Source organism: Naegleria lovaniensis, assembly GCF_003324165.1.
Source record: "Naegleria lovaniensis strain ATCC 30569 chromosome Unknown tig042, whole genome shotgun sequence".
Classification (NCBI taxonomy): domain Eukaryota; phylum Heterolobosea; class Eutetramitea; order Acrasida; family Naegleriidae; genus Naegleria; species Naegleria lovaniensis.
In genome coordinates this window covers 83,913-104,115 of record NW_025407863.1, presented here as the reverse complement: position 1 = coordinate 104,115, position 20,203 = coordinate 83,913, and the positions used below count along the sequence as shown (strand labels likewise).

The following is a 20,203-nucleotide window of genomic DNA, read 5'->3' as shown; positions in this document are numbered from 1 at the left end:
TTACTTAAAGACTTGTGTAAAGTCCTTTTCATGCACAAATCCAAATTCATTTTCTGAAATGAGCTGTCGAAGTCTATCTCTGAAGGTAGTAGGTCCCAAAGCTCCAACACATTCTGTGCAAATCCAGTCAAAGCATTGAGTATAGGCAACACCAGAAAACATTTTCGAAAATGCTTGTTCTACTGATAAATTGTCATTTCCTTGCTTAATTTCAGTCACCAAGTCCTTTCTTTTTTCAGTTGAATTTTTCTTGATGGAAAGAGATGAAGGTCGTTTCAACACTTCGTCTGTAACAATTTGTTCAAGGTAGAGTGCTAACCCTTCCTTAATATGGAATGGAAATCCAACCAAATTTCCGACCCAAAAGTGAGATAATTCATGCGAAAGAATTTCGACAAATGGTCCTAACTTCTTCATGTCCATAGAGGTGTTGGCTGTATGCTTTTCAAGTAAAGTAATGCACCCCCAGTTTTCCATACCTCCACCAATAATCAGATCAGGAATAATAATCCAATCAATTTTAGAAATTTGTTGTTTTGAGAGGGCGCTGTCAAAATAGTTTTCCAATATTGGTAAAATTTTACACGACATGTCAAGGACAGTTTTGGCATTATCAGTAATAAGAGATGTCGATTCCAAATAATTAACGTTAATAGGAATTTCAGTATTATCCAAGTTAGACGTATATGTCGTTTCAATACACTCAAATTGTCCAATAAATAGTCCGACTAAATATATTGACATTTTTGGAGTAGTGTTAAAAGTAATTATCTTTTTGGAATCATTCTTCATTTTAGGAGTCGTGTTTGAAATACATCTGAAATTTGAATGTAAATTGCTTACGGAAAGCTGGAAAGTGGCCTTCTCCTCCCAATCATCGAAACATGGAAAAACGTAGTGGGCGAATTGAGCCTCAAAATGAGAGCACAAAATCTTACTTGCTGTTTTAGGATGAATAGAATAGAACAAGCCTGACATGGCTTTTTTAGCAGGTACAATTAGACCTTTAAAAGATATTTTGATTTCATATTTCCCAATGTTCAGAGGTCAATCGGAGATGTTATAATCAAGCCTTTTCTTTTCAAGCTTTGTTGCTCCGATAAAGAGTGTTGAGATTTGCCAGATTTGATTTCATTTCGTTTTTCTTGTTTTTTCTTTTTTCCACCTTCTGATGATGCAACTACTACTCGTTTAAATTGTTCAAAGACAACTCCTTTTAATTTGTTCTTATTCTTTTCAATACTCACTCCTAAAATTTCAATTCGGTCCGAATTGCAATCAAGTTCAATGCTTGGTAAAATAGTGTCTTCATCATCACCAGTTTTGGAAACAATATTGCAATGAATGGTTACACTTCCATTAAACAAAATATCGTTTCCGTTCAATTTATCATTATAAAAATCATCTGAAAGAGAAATAGACAAGTCATAGTGAGAGGGATGAATGAACGAATCTGTTTCGGGTTCATCAACTTGTTCGACGAAGAAATCATTTTTTTTAATTAACAAAGAACAAAATTCAGCAACGTGATTCCCCGTATCTCTAATTTAACAAATTGAAACAAATAATAAATTTATTTAAAGTTAAATTGAAACAAATTATTGGAAATTTAATATCTTTTCAATTTCGTTATCAATTTCTTTCAATATGTTTTCACATCCTCCCTGGATACAAAGAATTCTTTCGTCTCTCAAAGGCTTCAACTCTTCATTGTGAATTGTATCTAATTCTTCTTGACCAACATTAATTCTAATGAGAAAACTTTGATCACAATCCAGTAAAACACATTCATTTTCTAGTCTCACTGATGGTACTCTTAATCCACAACCAAGCTCAATAATTACAAAGGGATATTTTGTATTTCCATATTCAGTTCTAGATTGCATTTCTCGAGAAAATGTTTCTACAGAGCACTCCCATGCAATATATCGATCTTCTTCTTCCTTATTTCTAATGTATTGTCCCAAATCTCCAAACATTAGTACATTTGGCATTGAGTGTTCTTGACAGTGTGGACAGTTTAATTTTTGTAATTCTTTAGAATTGATTTCCATAGTATGTTCATCAATTTCAAATTCCTTAAAATTAGGTACTTTCCAAACAGATTTCTCAGAACATGGTTTTCCACATTGCCAATTAAAAACATGGCCATGAATATTATAAATTTCTTCCTGATTAAAATATCGACTGAAATGGTTGTCAACATTGGAAGAATAAACAAAAACATTTCGAGCTGCTTTGTGTTGTTCCTCTTTGAACCACTCAGAGTCAGAGAGTAAAGTTTTTTGTTTTTCAAAAAATTCTTTTGGAATTATTTTCTTGTTCAACAATTTTTCTTTCCATTTTTGTAATATTTCATAACCGGAATGTGAGGAAGTTTTAGAATAAGTTTGAGCACAATGAATCCAAAATCCATAATATTCTAATAACATTTCATCACAACATGAAACCGGTCTTGCAAGGTCATGATATTCCAAATTCTTTTTTTTGTACACGTGATGATTTGCAATATCTTTGTAGACGGCTAGTCCAGAATCTTGTGAAAATCCAGCTCCGCAAGTGATGAGAAGAAAGGAAGCTTTGGAAATTATTTCCGCAGCTTTTTTAATAAGAGTATTGTTTTGACACCTCTCCTCTGAGGAGCACAATAATTCGCAACGATTGGAGTGAATCATTTTTTTTTCAAAGAACCACACTGTCCTGTTCCCAAAGTGCTGTAGAGAATTTTTAATTTCGTCGTTGCACGTTTGCCTTGTGCAATTCAGAAAAACCAATCAGTGGCCACTTTATTTATGTTGTGAGTCCTGAATGGAAGGAGGTGGTACCAGATAGTAAATGGAGAGAATATCTTCTTTGGATAAGAAGGACAATACGCTCTGAGAAGATTGTGAGGTCATGGCACATGATTGTGCCTTCAATAATTTCAATCGTTCAATTTCACTATTCACTAACAGACATAGTTTGGCTTTGATATAATTTCGTTCCACTTCTTGTAATTCTAATATTAATTGACTGTATAACTTGTTCACTCGTCCAAACCGAATACTAAATATTGTGAGTACTTTGAGTCCTTTTTTGATCATTTCATAATAATCAACACCATCACCACTTAAATTTTGTCGTTTCCCTTGTTCAATTTCCTTAATGACTTTTAAATGAACTCGGCAAGAAGCAGCCACAGCACTAAGCATGATTGGATAAGCGACACCAAATTTATCTTCACATGCAACATCAATGACCGCATTTGCTGACTCTTCCACCATGGGTCCTGTCGTAATTCCACATTCTTGTAAAATGAGAAGTCGAGTTCCGTGGTTGAGAGCCAGCCATACTCGATTGGACATTTGACCTTGTTCATCTTTCAAATTTCTATTGGTTTCGTGTTGATAGAATAATTTTGAAACCAATTCCAACAATGTTAAATACAATTTGACAGTATCCGTAGTAATTGTTTTGAAACAATAGAAAGTAGAGGTTTTGGTGCTTGTTTGGCTCCACTACACATTTTGTAAAATCCAATCAATAAATTTCCAATATCGGCCTTATCCGAATGCTCTTCAGTGGTTGTTGTTATTGTGGTCGTTGTCGTTGCCAATGTCTTCATGGAAGAAGCAGTCGAGTCAAGAGATTCTGTCTCCTTGACAGCCATTCCACATGCCATTTCAGCCACATGTTTCAACATTTTCAAATGATACGTATTCACGTGAACAATATGATCGACGGTTGTGTTTTGTTCCGCTTGATCCAAATAATAATCAACAAATTGTAAGAAAAATCGAGCTTCGTCTAAATTTCCCTCTCCACTACAGTACATGCTCAAATTACAATACGAACAGGCCACTAGAAAATTCTCATAGGTATTAAATACTGTAGATAGAATGGATTTGGCTTTTTGATGAGCAGATTCAGCTTCTGATTTAAGTCCTTTTCTTTGGCACATTAAGGAGTGAATGCTATACAACAAGGCACTTGCCTCTGCTTGTTTCTTTTCATTTTGTAGCAGACTGGAAACCGACTTTTCATCGATGAGAGGAAAGCTAGTGGATTTACAATAGTCTTCGAGCGTTAAACGTTTCATTAACTGTTCTGTAATGTCATCGATGGATACAAGATTAGAGGAGTTTAACGTGATGGCAGTAGAAACAGTATTCATGTTTGGATCATGTTCAATCGTATTTGGATCATGTTCAACCATATTTGATAATTGAAATAGGCTACTTATTGAATCTGAGGTTAGAAATGAATGTAGAGTATGGACATTATTTGTTTCATCATTGTTTTGCAAAGATGATCGAATTTGAAAAAGTAAATTCTCTGGATGGTGTAATGGATTGGCATTCCATTGGTTTGTTGGATATTCTGACAGAGAGACATTGAAGGATGGAATTGAGGTTGGTTGTTGTTGCAATGGTTGAGGTGGTTGTTGATTTAACAGGAGCCATAATTGAGAATTTTGTAATTGAGTTTGTGCTTGATTGAAGAGTCCAAAATGATCCAACGAGATTGTACTATCATGTCGTATAGTACTATCATGTCGAATAGCACCATCATGTCGTATAGTACTATCACTCGTTGAAGATGGTTGTCGTACGAGAAAGCTTGGTAGTGCTTGCTGTTGAGTGATCAAAGCACTACTCGTCACATTGAGATCTTCTTCAATCCTATCATTCTTTTGATCCTCACTTGTTTTTTGATCATCATCCAACGTTGGATCTTCATAATCTTCTTGCAAATTGGATTTTCCATGTTGTCGACCTTTTTTTCGTGGTTTTCGATAGACACATTCAATACCTCTTAGAGCACAATAGGAACATGTGGGAAGTTTCCTATCACACTTTCTGTGCTTAATGCGACAAGAAACACAAGAAATTTCAAAATGGTTGGAATCAGTTCCTGATGTTAATGAATTAGAGGATTTTGTTTGACCATTTTCTTCAATAAATAATAATTGACGAGAGGATTGTTGCTCGTTGGGCCTAGATGGATTATAGTGTGGAGAGGTTGAGTGTGACGTTGCAGCAGGATATGGTTTGAATGTGAGTGTAGTCGTTGTTGTTGTTGTTTGTTGTTGTTGAGAAGTGTTCATATTTTTCACACTAGAAGAAACATGTTTTCGTTTTGAAGATTTTGGATGTGTGTTCGACCTGTTGGTGTTGCCATTCGTATTCGATGATTGTGTCGTCATGGATGTGACACGAGTATTATTCGTTTTTGGTTGAACATTTGTAGTGGATGATTCATTTAATTGATCATGATGTGTGGTTTCGATTGGTGATGGAAAATTATTGTAGCTCTTCGAGGGATGAATATTTAATAAAAAGTAATTGGAAATATTAGGAGGTGATGATGGAGATGTTGTTGAATGAGTAATGGGATGAGCATATGCACCATCTTCACTACACTACTGCCAGTACTACTACTTGTATTGGCTGAAGAAGAGGAATTTGATGAAAATGTTGATCCTAGCACACCATGGAGTGAAGATGGATCCTCCAATGCTGTGAGTGATGATGATGTATGATGTGAGTTCTGATTTGCATGTGGATGAGAGGAAAAGGCACCACCATTGAAGTTGTCGACGGTTAAAGGTTGAAAATGATGATCGAGTGAAATTGGTTTCGGAATTGGTTGATTGTGGTGTGAGCCTCCGAGCATACTAGTCATTGGTTGATGATGATCATAGGTACCATGAGGTTCCCATACGGTGGTGGTTGGAATTTTGTTCGGAGTCGTTGTTTTGCTGCGAGTGATGATGTCTGATGTTTGTGGAAAGTTGCTTTTACTTGGCATATTTTTATTTGAAAGAATCAATTCTTGAGCTTTGGACAACGTTTTTAGAATGCATTTATGCATCTGTGATTGATTGCATTGAAAGGAGCTAAGGCATGTACTAGTCGTTAATTCCATTGCAGCCCCGAGAAAGAGTTAAATTTTCAAACGTTTACTGGTTGGACCACCAAAACAAGCCTGCTTCGAGATAGAAAATTTAGTGATAAATAACAGGAACCATAGCTCAGCGGTTAGAGCATTGGATTGCAATAAGGTTTGCAGCAGCTATCCGGTGGTCGCGTGTTCGATTCACGCTGGTTCCTAATTTTTTCTTGCTCTCAATGTTCAATTTTCGTCTGGACTGTAATTTGCTTTCGTGGAGTTTACTTAATCACATGGTTGAATTAATAACTAATATACACTTTACTCAAAACCATCCGACATGGATTCTTCCAGTGCTTTTCTCTTTTTAATATGAGAATAAATTCCAACGTAGGCCACAATTCCAATACTTGCCAATGCAATCAATCCACCAAAATAGCCAACAATATTGGAGCCACTAAATCAGAATCAGTGGTGACTACACTTTCTGTGGACGTACAAATCCATTTGCTCAAATAATCATTTCTAATTCTAGCTTGAATATCAGAAGGGAGTGGAACAAAAGTAGAAGAAATAATAAACGCCTCAGCCTCAGATGAATAAAGGAACATGAAGTATCGATAGAGAACTTTGGCAGCGTTACATCTGTGTGCACAATGTTGAACATGGGATGAATTCGAATAACAACAACAATTTCAAATGGTTCACATAATTACAACAATATAAACATGAATTCACAACAACAAGAAGAACAACAAAATGACATTCATGGATCATGACAACAATAACAACCACCACTACTTACTCTTCCATGGATTTGCTCTTATAAATCAAATAAGAATAGCCTGAAATTGGATAACTATTTGCACCAGGCGCATTCACGATATTTGCAGTGAAACGACTATCGAATGCATCTTTGAAATCAGACATGGCACTTTTACATGTTTCTTCAGTGGCAGCAACAGCATTTCCAGCAGCATTAATGATTGAAGCTGAAGGTTGTTCAATAATGGAATCAGGTGTGTTGTATGCAATGGTATAAGCATTGAGAAGGACATAATTAGCAACTCCAGAACTTCCTTTTTGTTTGGAAATATTGGATGAATTTTCATTGGGCCAAGTGGTAGCAGATGCGACTGTTCCGAGAGGCCATGTAGTGGCTCCATTGGAAGCAAAAGCGGTCAATGCACTTGTGAATAATTCAGTGGTGCCTGAAGAGTCAGATCGTACGACACGCTTAATAGGTTGATTTGGTAATTTACTGGCGATGGAAGGATTCAGAGCAGTAATCGAAGCATCATTCCAATTACTAGTAGGTTAGTTTAAACAATCATTGGGAAATTTGGAGTGTATTTATATTTGCAAATATATTGTCACAATAATAAATACAAGGGTTGTGATGTGTCAACATTAAGTTCAATACACGGAAAATTCGTTCCTATAAAAGTAGTTTATAAATATAAAAAAAACTTACGCAATTCTTCCAGCAAAGATATCCACCAATACTTTTCGATCCAAAATTAATTTGTCAGAACTGGATAATTCTGGTAAATGGTAAATGATTAAAACATTGACTCCAATGAAAGGAAGTACTTGAAGTCCTGGTACTTGATCGTATTGAGTTGTAGAAGGAATGACTTCACTTCCAGCATAATCGAATGGGTTGCTTGTGAAGGGAAGTAAATTTGTAATTCCAGTACTACTGCCTACAGGATTGTAAGTGAGTTCAATGTTATTGGTAAAGTGATTGATGGAAAATTGTTGACTCAGTGATTTACTGTTTCAGTTCGAGACCGTTCATTTGTTGTCATATTTTGCATAAACGCACAACAAGATCGACATTTCGAATCCAACGAGAAATTAACACATTTCAAACACTCCATAGAAATTATACCTACTGTACTCCTTCGGATAATGATGAACCACCTCCTGCAATCTCAACGTTTGAAGCAGGAAAACTGGCTGTGACACAGCATGTCGTCATGATTTGTAAAGAGAGAAGAGTTAAAACCACTGCAAGAGCAACTGAGAACGTTCGAGAATGAAGCATGTTTTTGCGGAGGAGATGATGTTGGGGCATTTTGTTCACTGTGTGAATTGTCTTTTCTGTGAACTGAATCACCTTTCCGATGCACATGTGAACGCGGTTTTTTCCTCTTTGGATCAAAACAAGAACGTTGGGGAGCATTCAAACAAAGATTATAAAGAAATCATGAGAATACTCGACGTTTACTGTTCTTCATCATAGATAAAAGAATAAGTATCTCTTGGATCTTTGAAAGGACAATCAGGAATAAAGATAACATCACCATCCTCATCAATTGTTTCTTTTGAGGCTGGTTTGTATTCTTCCAACTCCTCAAATTTGATATGTTTGAGCCAAAAGGCACGATCCATAGATTTAAGGAACAGCCATTCATATCGATAATTATTTTCAAAGCTATGATCAATTGCAACAAGACTGTTCACAAAATCATCGAGTTCTTTGTGAGTTTTGAATTTCTTTTTGTTTTCTTCCAAGTTGAAAGCTTTCCTAAAGCTGTCACTCATTTTGAATACCAAATCGCTTTGTCCTTTTGTTTTGAGTTTTTTCAGAAATTCACCAAGTGGTCCTTCTGATAATTTATCTCTCGATAAACCAATATTATGAAGCACATCATCCACAAAGTCTTGACAATTTCCGCTCTTTCCAGGTTCAGTGTCTCGTTCTTTATATTGCATTGAAGTATTCCATTTTACAATTACTGCACTAAGCTTTTCGACAACTTTACGAACATCTTCATTTGTTTGCAATTGTTCAATATCGGCAGATAACATGGCTGCAGAACTAACACATTTTCTTGGTACACAAATTGCGCTGTTATTCCATTCTATTAACCAAGGACTATGTTACATTAGTACCACAACGTGATTTTAAATGAAAACGACTCGTTTAACTTAATGTGTGAGTTGAATTAAACATACCCTATTTGAATAGCAGAGTGAAACATTCCTAACTCTGGTAACATATCCAGTCTACTGAGAATTGGTGACATCATTCTTCGGAAGGCTTTTCTTCCCTTTGTTCGAGCAATCTCTGAAATCACAATCTTCACTTTGACAGTATTTTGCTCGAGAATCTTATTCAAATTAGGATCTTTGGTACCAATGATTATGTCTTGCTCGTTTAGAATATCATCATCCTCTTGATCTTCGTCTTCGTTTACATTACTTTGTTTCATTTGGTTAAGTTCATTATCAACGTTAGTTGATACCATTGACTTCATTCCGCTACTACTACCGCTTGATGAGAGGTGTTCCTCATCTAAGCCTTTTGATTGTTGCAACATTTTCCGAGCAAGTTCTACTGTGTCCAGCCATTTTGTGGTGAGGTAAGTTGCTCTGAGTTTTTCTTCTGTGCCCAGCACTTCAGCAAATTGCCTCATAATGTTAATATCTTGAAGCCTTGCTCTGTAAATATCATTGTTTTTAAGTTTTTCCATAATATGTTCAATTCCCTATGTATATTGATTCGGAGTAGTTAGATAGGTTAGAGTTATCATTTCATGGTTGTGTAATTGTAATACAATTCATCAAACGACGGTCATCATTGAGTATTTATCAATTGATTAAAATCACGGTTTGTAGATTCCATATCATGTATAGACGATCGGACAAGGTTAAGATCAACAAGATTGAGTATTTACAAGTTCATCATTCCGATATCATCACAGCGAAAATAGATTAAAAAACAACATACTTTTTCATACATTTCCTTGCTCTTTGCCGTGGTAGTACTTTCAGTGGTGCCATTTACAGAAGGATGGGTTGAAACCGTTGTTGTTGTCGTAGTAGTATTAGTGTTTGTAGATGCATTGGTAGTATTTGTTGTTGTTGCTGTTGTGGATGATTTTTCTGATGCTCGTCGAGCTGTTTTTGATCCCTTTACACCCATTTTTTATTGGTTGCTGTTGAGAGGAATTTTAATAGAATCCAATCCAATACAACTAGCAAGACCAATCACATGTGGATGGTACTCGTTTTTGTGGAAACATATTCATCATACTTCGCTTTGACCTCCAGGAGTAACATGCCCCAAAAGATAGGTGTGCTTGAGGTATCAAATTCAAATAAATCATTGATTGCAAAAAAAATGAAACAATTCTTAGCCTCCCAAAGAGAAAAGAAGGAACAAGAACGAAAAGTACAACAACAAGCTCGGCAAGAATGGATGCAAAAACAAGCAGGCAACGTTCATAGTTCCGAGCCATCATCATCTTTGAAAAATTCTTCAGTTCATAAGAGCAACAGTGTTGCTACTCCTTCTCAACCACAATCCAATGCTCTCATCTACTCGGGAGCCAAGTCCTTCCGAATGAGAATTATTCTCTCTACTATTTCAAATAGGCCTGTACAAATCAGAAACATCAGACCACAACGTGGTGGAATTCGAGAGTTTGAGCGTAATTTCCTTCTTTTAATTGATAAAATTACCAAAGGTTCTAAAATTGAAATTAGTGAAGATGGGGAAACAGTAACTTATAAACCTGGAGTAATTGTTGGCAGTGGAATTGGTTCTCTTGTGTTTGATTGTGGATTAGAAAGAGGTATTGCATATTATTTAGAAGCTTTAATTTGTTTATGCCCCTTTGGAAAGAATGCAAGTGACATTTTGTTAAAAGGAATTACAAATCATCCTTTAGATCCATCTGTTGACATGTACCGTAATTGTACTCTTCATTTATTTGAACATTTCACAAAGAAACATGCTCAAACTGTTCCGCCACAAAGTTTGCAAATACTTAAACGAGGTGCTCCTCCATTGGGTGGCGGTGAAGTTCGATTTGAATGTCCAATTGTTAAAGAAATGTTAAATCCAATTCAAATTCTCGACGAAGGAATGATCAAAAGAGTGAGAGGTATTGCATATAGTACAAGGGTTGCTCCAAATATTAGCAATCGTTTGGTTGATGGTGCCAAGTCCATGTTAAATTTATATTTACCAGACATTTGGATTCACACAGATCACTATAGTGGGAAAACAAGTGGTTCTTCACCTGGTTGGTCAATTTATTTGCAAGCAGAAACAGATACTGGATGTCGGTTGTGTACCGAATACATTCCAGATCAATCCCATGAAATTATTCCAAATAGCGTTGATTTAAATGGAGATAAGGAATGGATGAAAATACCAGAAGATGTTGGTAAACATGCTGCCAAGTTATTATTTGAAGAAATTCATAAGGGTGGTTGTGTGGATTCCATTAATCAATTTTTTATATTTTATTTAATGTCACTCACCAGCGAGGATGTTTCAAAGATTCGAATTGGAAAATTGAATCCATATGCCATTGCCTATTTACGACACATTAGAGATTTTCTTGGAGTTGTTTTCAAAATCTCTCCAGAACATGACTCTCGAACTGTGGTGTTGAGTTGTGTTGGAAGTGGATACAAGAATATTGCAAGAAAGAGTAATTAAAAAATTTTGTTTTGAAAATTTATTAGGACGATGCAATAGCTTTTCCAATGGTGGAATAAGGTATGGTCATGATTAAATAACCAATGACAACAAACACTAATTTCAAAAGGAATACATTTCTCTGAGTTGTTGTAATGGTGCTAGGTCTGCTGTCACTCGAATGCGAGTTGTGATGACCCGCTGTGGAGTGAGACAACCAACTCTGAGCAAGTTCACTTCTCAAAATGATCATGGTCGAGACATAAATGAAAAACCCAGAGCCAAGCCCTTTGAAAATGATTCCAAGAATTAAAAAGATCATCTTGTCTTGAACAAACCGCACCAATAAAATTCCAATAAAAATTCCAAGAGGTGTCATGGTGGAGAATATCAACATGGTGGGCATTATTCGATTCCAAAATTTCATGTTCGCTCTCATGGATTGTACTGAAATTGAAAATGCAGCAACCCATTTGTGTAAAATCATGGTACATATGAGAACATAGGCATCAGCAATATCTACAATAACACCAGAGGTAATTCCAATAAGAACACTCTGACAAGATAACACAGTTGAGAGAACATAGGAGGCTAATCGTTGTGTCGAGTATTGTTCATTTTGATTCACAGATTGAATGTTGTGAGATGTATGAATAAGATGTGTGTCCTCTCCTTCATTCACTGATGCATGATCGTCGTGACATGTCCTCTCTTTAACCACTTTCACAGTAAATACATTTAAAATATTATGAATTAAAAGAGGAATCATAAATCCTAAAGATGCAATCATGTAAGGAAATGAATTGTACTTGGAAATTCCATTTCCATTCAATACCACATTCAACTGTTTGAAACTTTCAGCAGCTGACGGTAAAATATGATAAAAACTTGCAGAGATGAAAAATCCACCCGAAAGACAATTAATAAAAGATAACACAAAGGATTGAACGTGTTCCGAACAAATTGTTGAACATTTAAATTTCTTAATGACAAAAGGAAGAAGAGCTCCAAACCAAGCGGATAAAAACACCACTGTTTGAATGTGTCAATTTCACAAATCATGAATTTGTCATCCATGCAACAACAACAACAATATTGAGTCCAATGTTCATTCACAAATTCCGAACGAATGAAACGTACCCAGAATGGCAATAGATTTTCCAATGAGTGATGTCAATGTTTCACCATTATTTCCAGTGCTTGGCAACATGGAGAGTACTCTAAAAAGTAATGCAATCAAGGAAAGTTAAAATTTGAAATCGATCAATACAAGTCGGAAGAGTGATGATGAGTCGACAACACACCTCACTTGCCAATTTTTTTTTCGAAAAGATCTTTGTGAAATTGCAACAGGAGTTCGCGCTCTTTTTGAAAACAAGATGCACAAGAGGTTGCATTCCAATTGTTGAAAGAGTCGAGTGTATGTTATATAATTATTATGCTCTTAATCTTTATTGAAATCTTGAATGTACTTCTTGTATTCATACTGTATTTTGGTTGGTGTAATGAGACTAGAACGGAATGGTGGATTGTCTCCATAACAGGCAGCCACAATATTCGTAAATCTACTATAATAAAGTAAGAGCTGTGTGAAGGTCTTATTCAAAATCTCCTTGCCAGTGTTGAAATTGGAAAAGTTTTGTAAAATATTGGAATTGATATGACTAATACCTTGCTTCCAATTCTTGTCAAAATCTTTTGCAAGTTTCTCCATTTCAGCAACATCTACCTTAGTTCTGTTTTGAATAAAATTCTTGTTAGAATCCCCATCATTCTTGCTATTTACATGTCCTAATTTAGGTTCTGTTTGTTTTACAAAGGATATCAAACCAGCATAACATTCTGTTAATTCCTCTTCAATATATGCGCTCACCTGAATGTTTAACAATTTTGAAATTGCTGTGCCATCAGCATTCACATCAATCTTGGAGAGAATAAAGTGATTGAGAATCAAATCATATGCATTGATGAGGAAAACTTGAATTTTCTTTGCTTTGGTGCCATACATCTTTTCAGAAACAAGAGTCAACTGTTTGGTGACAGCCTCACGAAGGGACGCAAGTTTGTGTTCAATTTCTTGTTTAAATTTAGGAGGGTTATCTCTATTGAGAGCGTGAATGGAACAAGCTAACTCTGCATAACGCTTAGCAAGTGTATGAGAATCCTTTTCTTTTGATACTAATTGCTCTGGTTTTGTCTCTGTAACAGACTTTAAATTCATTTCAAATATTTCGTTAAACTTTGGAACTAACAATTTGTGTACTTCGTCAAAATAAATATCCAAACATTTCATGTTTCTCTTTTCCATAAGTGATGAAAACATGAAATTCAATCGAATCATCAACATTAAACCTATGCAATCAAATGTTGTAGAAGTGAAACCAATCCATGTGTCTTTCAAAAATTGAAGAGATTTGCTGAAGAGTGAATCAAACATTTTGTCATTATTGAAAAAATCAACTGAGAAAATATACTCGCTAGTTGCTGTGTTAATTAAAAGGATGTGAACAGATCTGAAAATTTCTTCCATAAAGAATTTTTTGTTTTGTTCAATGGCAACTCTTGCAACTATGGGAGAATTCAAATCAGTAGCATTTTCTAATACTAGTGCTCTATCTGATAGAGTAAACACTGTTCGATTCATTTCCTTTGTTGCGTCTCCGCTCTTATTTGGTGTTCCTAACCCAACAGTGGATGCCAACATATTTGTTGTATATTGAAGTGGATTAATCACTGTAATATTTGTGATATTATTTAAGAGAGATACAGTAGGTTCAACGAGGAGACTTTGTTTCGTTCCTACTTTCTGTTCCAACTTGAGAAGGGACACAACATAGTTTTTGAAACTATTAAAATAGTATTTCCCAATAATATCTTCATAAATGGCACCAAGTTCTTCTCCTGTCTGTGGAGAATGTTTTGCTGCAAAATCGTAGTAATACTTTTTCTTGAGAAGAAGCTGTTTGATGAATTGAGTATTTGTTTTTGGCTTCTTCAATTCATTCAACTGTTGTAAGAGATATGTTCTAACTTTTGAAACTGCCTTTGTACATAGCCTATCTAAAAGAGGAAGCATATCATCACATGCCCTGATTGGTTTCTTAATATCATTTTGAATCAATGTAATATAATCTTTCTTTTCATCTAATACGAGAAGATGCTCTAAATAGGCATCATTCACTGGTTCGTCGCAAATCTTCTTTGTCAAATCAGGAGAGACAACGAGTTTGTCCACAAATACAGAAAGCTTTTGTTGAGCGGACTCTCTGTTACGTTTTTTAATGTTCATGGTAAATGATTGATCTCTCAAAGTTTTAATTTCTTCAGAAATATTTCCGAGTGATCCTTGGAAATTTTGTAACATGTTTTCCATTTTCTATTATTGTTAAAAGAGTATAGTAGACATATATTCAAAAAAACCACAATAATACACACACGAATTATGAATTCTTCTCATTACAACATACCTCTAACACAGAATCACATTGTTGTAACTGAACATGTAGGTCAGCAAGTCTTTCGCTCTCTTCAAGATCTAAATATCGTGTCACAAAAGAATTCACAAATACAATTTAAAATTACATACAGTCATCGATGGATTGAGTTTCAATTTTTCTCAAATCATCTTCAATGTGCTTTGAATACTCCCTCAAATCAACTCCATCTTGAATAGCTTTCTGTACTAGTTCGTCTTGTTGGAAAGCATTCAAATCAATTGTATCCAAATCACTAATCAGTTCTTCAAAATCATCATTGGTAATATCCAAGTCATTGACATCAAAGTTTACTTCACCAACCACTCCACTTCCTTCAATCATTGATGTTGGAGATCCAATTCCGTGATGTTCAACTTCACTTCCAGCTGTTGATGATCTTCTATCACGAGTGGAATTGGTTGAAACTCTCAAATGGATCGCGTCCGCAGTGTTATTATTGTTCGTAGGAGCCTCATGATGATCATCATCATCTTCAAAAAGACCCGACAATAGACTCTTTCTCTTCTTGTCGTTGGTTTCATTTCTACGAGTGAAAAAACTCATCACCTGACCTGTGTATCGTAGTGTGGTGTCCATTGGTAATGATGTTGCTGGATTGAGAGAAAGGCAACGAACACAAGGACGTCAAGGAATATTTTTAAATTATTTTTCAAAATTATTAAAAAAACGATATCGAAAATGGATAGGTCTTCTTCTCATCACAGTACCAGCAACAACAACTCACACCAAAACATCACGAGCTCTCTCCGAACACAACACAACAATACCTTCTCGATACAAGATGAGCAATTTATGAAAGAGGCTTTAAACATGGCTAAAAAAGCATTAACTGAATTTGAAGTTCCTGTGGGTTGTGTTATTACCTTTGAAAATAATATCATTGGACGAGGTTACAACAAGACCAATCAAACAAAAAATGTAAGTGTCATCAACACACTAATATTTATTGATCCACATGTGAAATTCACGTATTGAATAGGCAACAAGACATGCAGAATTTGAAGCATTTGATGACATTTTCAAAAACTTTTCTCATCTCTTGACCGATGCTTCATTCTTTTCAAAATGTACACTCTATGTCACTGTTGAGCCGTGTGTGATGTGTGCAAGTGCATTACTCATGCTAAGAATTGGAAAAGTAATTTGTGGATGTATGAATGAACGTTTTGGTGGTTGTGGATCCGTTCTTAATATTCATCGTCATGGAATTCCAAGTGACCAATGTTTTTTCAAGCACTGTCCCAACGTTGGTGATACAGTGACGAACCTCAATGAGTGTCTTCATTCTGCAGATGCAGGAAAGGATACCAATCATTCCAACCTCATCATCAACAACAACCGCTTGTACACTTATGAGTGTCTAAATGGCTTATTTGAACAAGAAGCAATTGAAATATTGCAACGATTTTATGAGCAAGGTAAGTATGAAATTGCGCGAATGCCTTTTCAAATACCCTATGAACATACCACTTGATCACTTTGTGCAATCAGAAAACCCGAGTGCTCCAATCCCCAAACCGAAACAAAAAGGGTCGACCTTAGAAACGGGACTAGTTTTGGCCAAAAAACAAAAACAGGACACCGGTTCAGTAACTTTTTAAACTAGGACTTTCCTTTTGTTGTAAGTTCGCTTTTTTGCAGTTGCTAGTAGTTGCTCAGCGCGCTCGTTTGCTGTGCATCAAAATGTGTCGCGCCCTTAAGCCTAAAAAAAATAGAACTGCAGTTTTTGCAATTTCAGAACTCATTTCTCAGTTCTGGCACGCGACGAACGCAGAATGGAACAAACACCTCAAAGCCAACAACAACAGCAGCAGCAGCATCCCAAGTTGATGACTCAAGCCTCGTTAGCTTCGACTTCCTCAAGAAAACTAACGGATGAAGATGATTCCAATTCAGTAAAGCAAATTGAGGTTATTAGTAATCCTCTCAAACAGAGAAAGGAATCTCAGCGTACTCTCCGGTCTGATTGCTCATCATCCTCACAATCAAGCCTTTTTCAACCGAAGACCGCCGGTGTAACCAAACAGACAAGCAAGCCGAACCTCAATAACAAGAGGGCGAAAATGAAACGATCATCCACGGTAACTGGAAGAGGCCTTATATCATCCAAAAGTTTTGTACCAATAACTCCAATAGGAGTAAGACCAACCGAACTCGAAAGCAAGAAAAAACATCCTAATTGGGTGCCAAAGATATCTTTTCAATGTACTGCTACGATTATTACCCTGTGCATTATTGCTTTTTCCTCTATTTCGATATGGGCAATAGCATTTGGAGTACATATTTCCTTGATGAAAAAAGATCGAAATGCATCAGTACTCGACAATACGTTATCCACCGCGAAGACCATTCAAGAAACCCTAAAAAGCCTTTCGCGAGAAGCCAAAGATTTACAAACCTCCCTTTCAACTATTGATACTATAGGAACTTTACGTTCATATTCTCATCTTAGATCCATTCAAGCATTGATCACACAAAAAGCACTGTCTCTAGGCACTTTGGTGGATGGAATTTATGTTTCATACTACAAGTCGGGAGACTTTCTCTCGATCACTCCGTCATCAAGAACAGAACCATTATTTTGGTTAGAAATGTACATCAAATCACTGACCGGAAAAGAAAATTACGGGAGGGAATATTCAGAACTCGACCTCTATTCATGGTTGGCAAATAGCACTGTTGAGATGACTCCAAAATCATCCAGAACTCACTCCAATATTGAAACCTCAAGTCTTGAAGCAATGTGTTATGAAGCTTCGAGCATTCTGCAACCTAAGCTAACGTCTCCGTTTGCTTTTGAATATTTTAGTGTTGATAACATTGGTGCCATTTCTGTTAAGCTTTCTTTTAATTCAACGGATTATGGCTGTATTGGAATTTTGTTGAGCAAGAGATATTTAGAAGCTCTGCTAAAACCATCACCATCACTTTCTGCAATTCAGGATGTACAGCTTTATTGAACAAATCTCCTATTGCCTCGTATGACTCACAGATTGACACGTCATTCATTGAAGGTTTTACTGGGAAAGTAGCTCGTTTAAATTTGGACACTATTTTATCTGTAGATTATTCAGCTCTACCTAGCTCTGAAAGCGGTATTAATTGGACTATTTTATGTAAAGCAACATCTGTGGAAACCTGGAACACTGTTTTTATGGCTTTGGTTGTAATAGCAGTTCCTATTTTGTCATTAATAGGTGTCTCTATTGTTTGGATTTGCTACAGGTTTATATTCTTTAAGCATATCAACCTTCTCTCGAAAGGATTTTCTGATTTGAAGAAACTAGAACTCGAATCAGATGCAGTGCTGCAAGCTTTAGAAATGAAAGCTTTCTGCTCTGAAGTCGCCTCAATACGAAACAATTTCAGAAATATTCACACAAACATTTCTTCGTTTACGAAATATGTACCAGTTTGCGTGTCACAAGAAGTGATACAGAACAAGAAAACAGCTGTACTTGGATTAGAAGACATTCTATGTGTGGTTTCTTTTTTGGACATCAAGGATTTTACTGCATACAGCGAAAAATTAACTCCTAATCAGCTAGTTAGGGTCATGAGCGACGCGTTTGAAGGATTATCAAGCTTAGTAGTTGATGGAGGAGCAGTACTTGACAAGTATATCGGAGACTGTGTAATGTCCTTTTACGAATGTGGTGCAGGGGGTATGCAAAATCAAATGAAAACAGCTTGTCAAGTTGCAATTGCTAGCGTACGATTCCTTAAATCCATGTGGAAAATATGGCGCCAAGAGGGTTTGCCTTTACTGGAGTGCAGAATTGGTTTGAACTGTGGTCCGGTCAAGAGAGGAAATTTTGGTAGCAATAACAGATTCCAATACACAATATTGGGTGACGTCGTAAACACAACCTCTAGACTAGAGGGCCTAAACAAGCGATATGGTACAGAAATCCTTGTTACTGATCCAATTTATCAAACTGTTAGCCAATTTCAAATGTTTGAAATTGAAGGAAGAGCCTTACAAGTTACAAAAAGCGAGCAGCGCCAATTTGAACTGTTTAAGAGCTTGAACTTTGCTGATATCACGCTCGATGAAATGATCTTTAGAAGAGTTGACAATGTTGCAGTCAAAGGGAAAGATTCATTCATTCCTATTTACGCTCTTGTTGATCGGTGTGATATTCCTGCAAAACAAGCAGAGATTTTCTTTGATCATGATTTGGCAATCTACAACCAAGGAATACATCTTCTACTTGATAAGCTCGATGTTAGGGGAGCCTTGGCAAAGTTTGAAGAAATTAGCTTGAAAGATAACTTGGTAAACCAAAAGATCCAGTTTTGCAAAGATTTGATGCTCAAGAACGAGTCAGAATGGACTGGGTTGCTGAAACTAGACGAAAAATGAAGGCAATTTAACCGGGTTCGAATAAACTTGTTTTCAAATAAGAGTCTGTTGTTGTGTTGATTCAGTGTTGTACGAAAATTGAGAAGTGCTGGTATAACTGATTGTTTACTGTGCAATCCGCAAACTCATTAGGGACACGCCCAAAGTGCCAGCTGTTACATGTGACTTCAGTTATTTACGGTCATCGGATAAAGTTTGTTGCACGGGATAGTTGTGCTCAGATGGTTGCATCAATTGTTGAGGAACTGTTGGTTGTATTTGAGCTACATTTTGTTGTGGAAGAACGACAGCAATCGTTTGGAGTGGCTTTAAACAAATTTCGATCGTCTTTTCCAACTTTGGGGTGATGTATCGGCCAGTATTAACAATGTCCATAAAGCCTGTGAAAATGAAATGTTTCAACTCTGAAAATTACATTGATGATGACCCGACTTACCTTTGTGTTCTAAAAACATTTCTACATTTCTTCTAAGATATTTGGTTTCATTCTCCTTGGTGATGATCGCTCTGAGCGCTGGTTTGACCACTTGTTCGAGATTTTGATTCATTTTGCTCTGTTGCAAAGATGGAATAAACAAAACAAACATGACGAGAAATACAGACAACCCCATGGTAGGCAAGGCAAGCCCAATACTCAAGCTAATAATGACCAGATACGCAATGGTGTATGATTTACTAATTTCGTAATGTGGAGTCAACACCGAGTTCAGTTGAGATAAAGTTTGATCAATGTCGGCTTTTGTGAGGGAATATTGTGAAAGAACGAGCTCAGAAGCAGATTCCGAACCGAATTTCAGAGATGATGATGAAGTTGCTTCAAAAATTGAAGTGTTGTTAGAGTAGGGTGATGCTGGTTGTTGATAGGGTTGTTGAGCCAACAAGTTCGAGTAGTACATGTTTGAGAGAGGTGAGTGGGTAAATGGTTCGATGAAATTTTTTTGTTGTGGATGATGAATTTCCAAACGATCGGGGATTGGAATTAGAGGAACCCCTGATAGAAACGTTTTGGAATGTTTACAGAATGAGCAC

The 20,203-nt window shown here is 36.2% G+C and overlaps 12 protein-coding genes across 12 annotated transcripts; 3 read left to right on the top strand and 9 right to left on the bottom strand.

The window, feature by feature from the left end:
* Positions 1 to 978, bottom strand: C9374_010260 (uncharacterized protein; the record flags this gene model as incomplete). Its single annotated transcript, XM_044685785.1, has 1 exon — positions 1 to 978. The coding sequence occupies one exon, from the start codon at positions 976 to 978 to the stop codon at positions 1 to 3; it is 978 nt and encodes a 325-aa protein (XP_044544060.1).
* A 620-nt stretch (positions 979 to 1,598) lies between these two features.
* C9374_010259 (uncharacterized protein) lies at positions 1,599 to 2,675 on the bottom strand (the record flags this gene model as incomplete). The annotated part of the gene is made up of 1 exon (XM_044685783.1): positions 1,599 to 2,675. The coding sequence occupies one exon, from the start codon at positions 2,673 to 2,675 to the stop codon at positions 1,599 to 1,601; it is 1,077 nt and encodes a 358-aa protein (XP_044544059.1).
* Positions 2,676 to 2,786: 111 nt separating this feature from the next.
* On the bottom strand, positions 2,787 to 3,344 carry C9374_010258 (uncharacterized protein; the record flags this gene model as incomplete). The annotated part of the gene is made up of 1 exon (XM_044685782.1): positions 2,787 to 3,344. The coding sequence occupies one exon, from the start codon at positions 3,342 to 3,344 to the stop codon at positions 2,787 to 2,789; it is 558 nt and encodes a 185-aa protein (XP_044544058.1).
* A 74-nt stretch (positions 3,345 to 3,418) lies between these two features.
* Positions 3,419 to 5,790, bottom strand: C9374_010257 (uncharacterized protein; the record flags this gene model as incomplete). Its single annotated transcript, XM_044685781.1, has 2 exons — positions 3,419 to 5,293; positions 5,389 to 5,790. 2 exons carry the CDS (start codon positions 5,788 to 5,790, stop codon positions 3,419 to 3,421), a joined length of 2,277 nt encoding a protein of 758 aa, XP_044544057.1.
* A 503-nt stretch (positions 5,791 to 6,293) lies between these two features.
* C9374_010256 (uncharacterized protein) lies at positions 6,294 to 7,921 on the bottom strand (the record flags this gene model as incomplete). Its single annotated transcript, XM_044685780.1, has 4 exons — positions 6,294 to 6,516; positions 6,677 to 7,180; positions 7,346 to 7,648; positions 7,770 to 7,921. 4 exons carry the CDS (start codon positions 7,919 to 7,921, stop codon positions 6,294 to 6,296), a joined length of 1,182 nt encoding a protein of 393 aa, XP_044544056.1.
* Positions 7,922 to 8,100: 179 nt separating this feature from the next.
* On the bottom strand, positions 8,101 to 9,805 carry C9374_010255 (uncharacterized protein; the record flags this gene model as incomplete). Its single annotated transcript, XM_044685779.1, has 3 exons — positions 8,101 to 8,755; positions 8,836 to 9,368; positions 9,611 to 9,805. The coding sequence occupies 3 exons, from the start codon at positions 9,803 to 9,805 to the stop codon at positions 8,101 to 8,103; spliced, it is 1,383 nt and encodes a 460-aa protein (XP_044544055.1).
* Positions 9,806 to 10,003: 198 nt separating this feature from the next.
* C9374_010254 (uncharacterized protein) lies at positions 10,004 to 11,332 on the top strand (the record flags this gene model as incomplete). Its single annotated transcript, XM_044685778.1, has 1 exon — positions 10,004 to 11,332. The coding sequence occupies one exon, from the start codon at positions 10,004 to 10,006 to the stop codon at positions 11,330 to 11,332; it is 1,329 nt and encodes a 442-aa protein (XP_044544054.1).
* Positions 11,333 to 11,354: 22 nt separating this feature from the next.
* C9374_010253 (uncharacterized protein) lies at positions 11,355 to 12,521 on the bottom strand (the record flags this gene model as incomplete). The annotated part of the gene is made up of 2 exons (XM_044685777.1): positions 11,355 to 12,343; positions 12,452 to 12,521. The coding sequence occupies 2 exons, from the start codon at positions 12,519 to 12,521 to the stop codon at positions 11,355 to 11,357; spliced, it is 1,059 nt and encodes a 352-aa protein (XP_044544053.1).
* Positions 12,522 to 12,755: 234 nt separating this feature from the next.
* C9374_010252 (uncharacterized protein) lies at positions 12,756 to 15,384 on the bottom strand (the record flags this gene model as incomplete). Its single annotated transcript, XM_044685776.1, has 3 exons — positions 12,756 to 14,687; positions 14,779 to 14,846; positions 14,898 to 15,384. 3 exons carry the CDS (start codon positions 15,382 to 15,384, stop codon positions 12,756 to 12,758), a joined length of 2,487 nt encoding a protein of 828 aa, XP_044544052.1.
* Positions 15,385 to 15,486: 102 nt separating this feature from the next.
* On the top strand, positions 15,487 to 16,409 carry C9374_010251 (uncharacterized protein; the record flags this gene model as incomplete). The annotated part of the gene is made up of 3 exons (XM_044685775.1): positions 15,487 to 15,726; positions 15,788 to 16,226; positions 16,300 to 16,409. The coding sequence occupies 3 exons, from the start codon at positions 15,487 to 15,489 to the stop codon at positions 16,407 to 16,409; spliced, it is 789 nt and encodes a 262-aa protein (XP_044544051.1).
* Positions 16,410 to 16,583: 174 nt separating this feature from the next.
* C9374_010250 (uncharacterized protein) lies at positions 16,584 to 19,174 on the top strand (the record flags this gene model as incomplete). The annotated part of the gene is made up of 2 exons (XM_044685774.1): positions 16,584 to 17,753; positions 17,801 to 19,174. The coding sequence occupies 2 exons, from the start codon at positions 16,584 to 16,586 to the stop codon at positions 19,172 to 19,174; spliced, it is 2,544 nt and encodes an 847-aa protein (XP_044544050.1).
* A 171-nt stretch (positions 19,175 to 19,345) lies between these two features.
* C9374_010249 (uncharacterized protein) lies at positions 19,346 to 20,070 on the bottom strand (the record flags this gene model as incomplete). Its single annotated transcript, XM_044685772.1, has 2 exons — positions 19,346 to 19,554; positions 19,611 to 20,070. 2 exons carry the CDS (start codon positions 20,068 to 20,070, stop codon positions 19,346 to 19,348), a joined length of 669 nt encoding a protein of 222 aa, XP_044544049.1.
* Between the last annotated feature and the right edge of the window lie 133 nt (positions 20,071 to 20,203).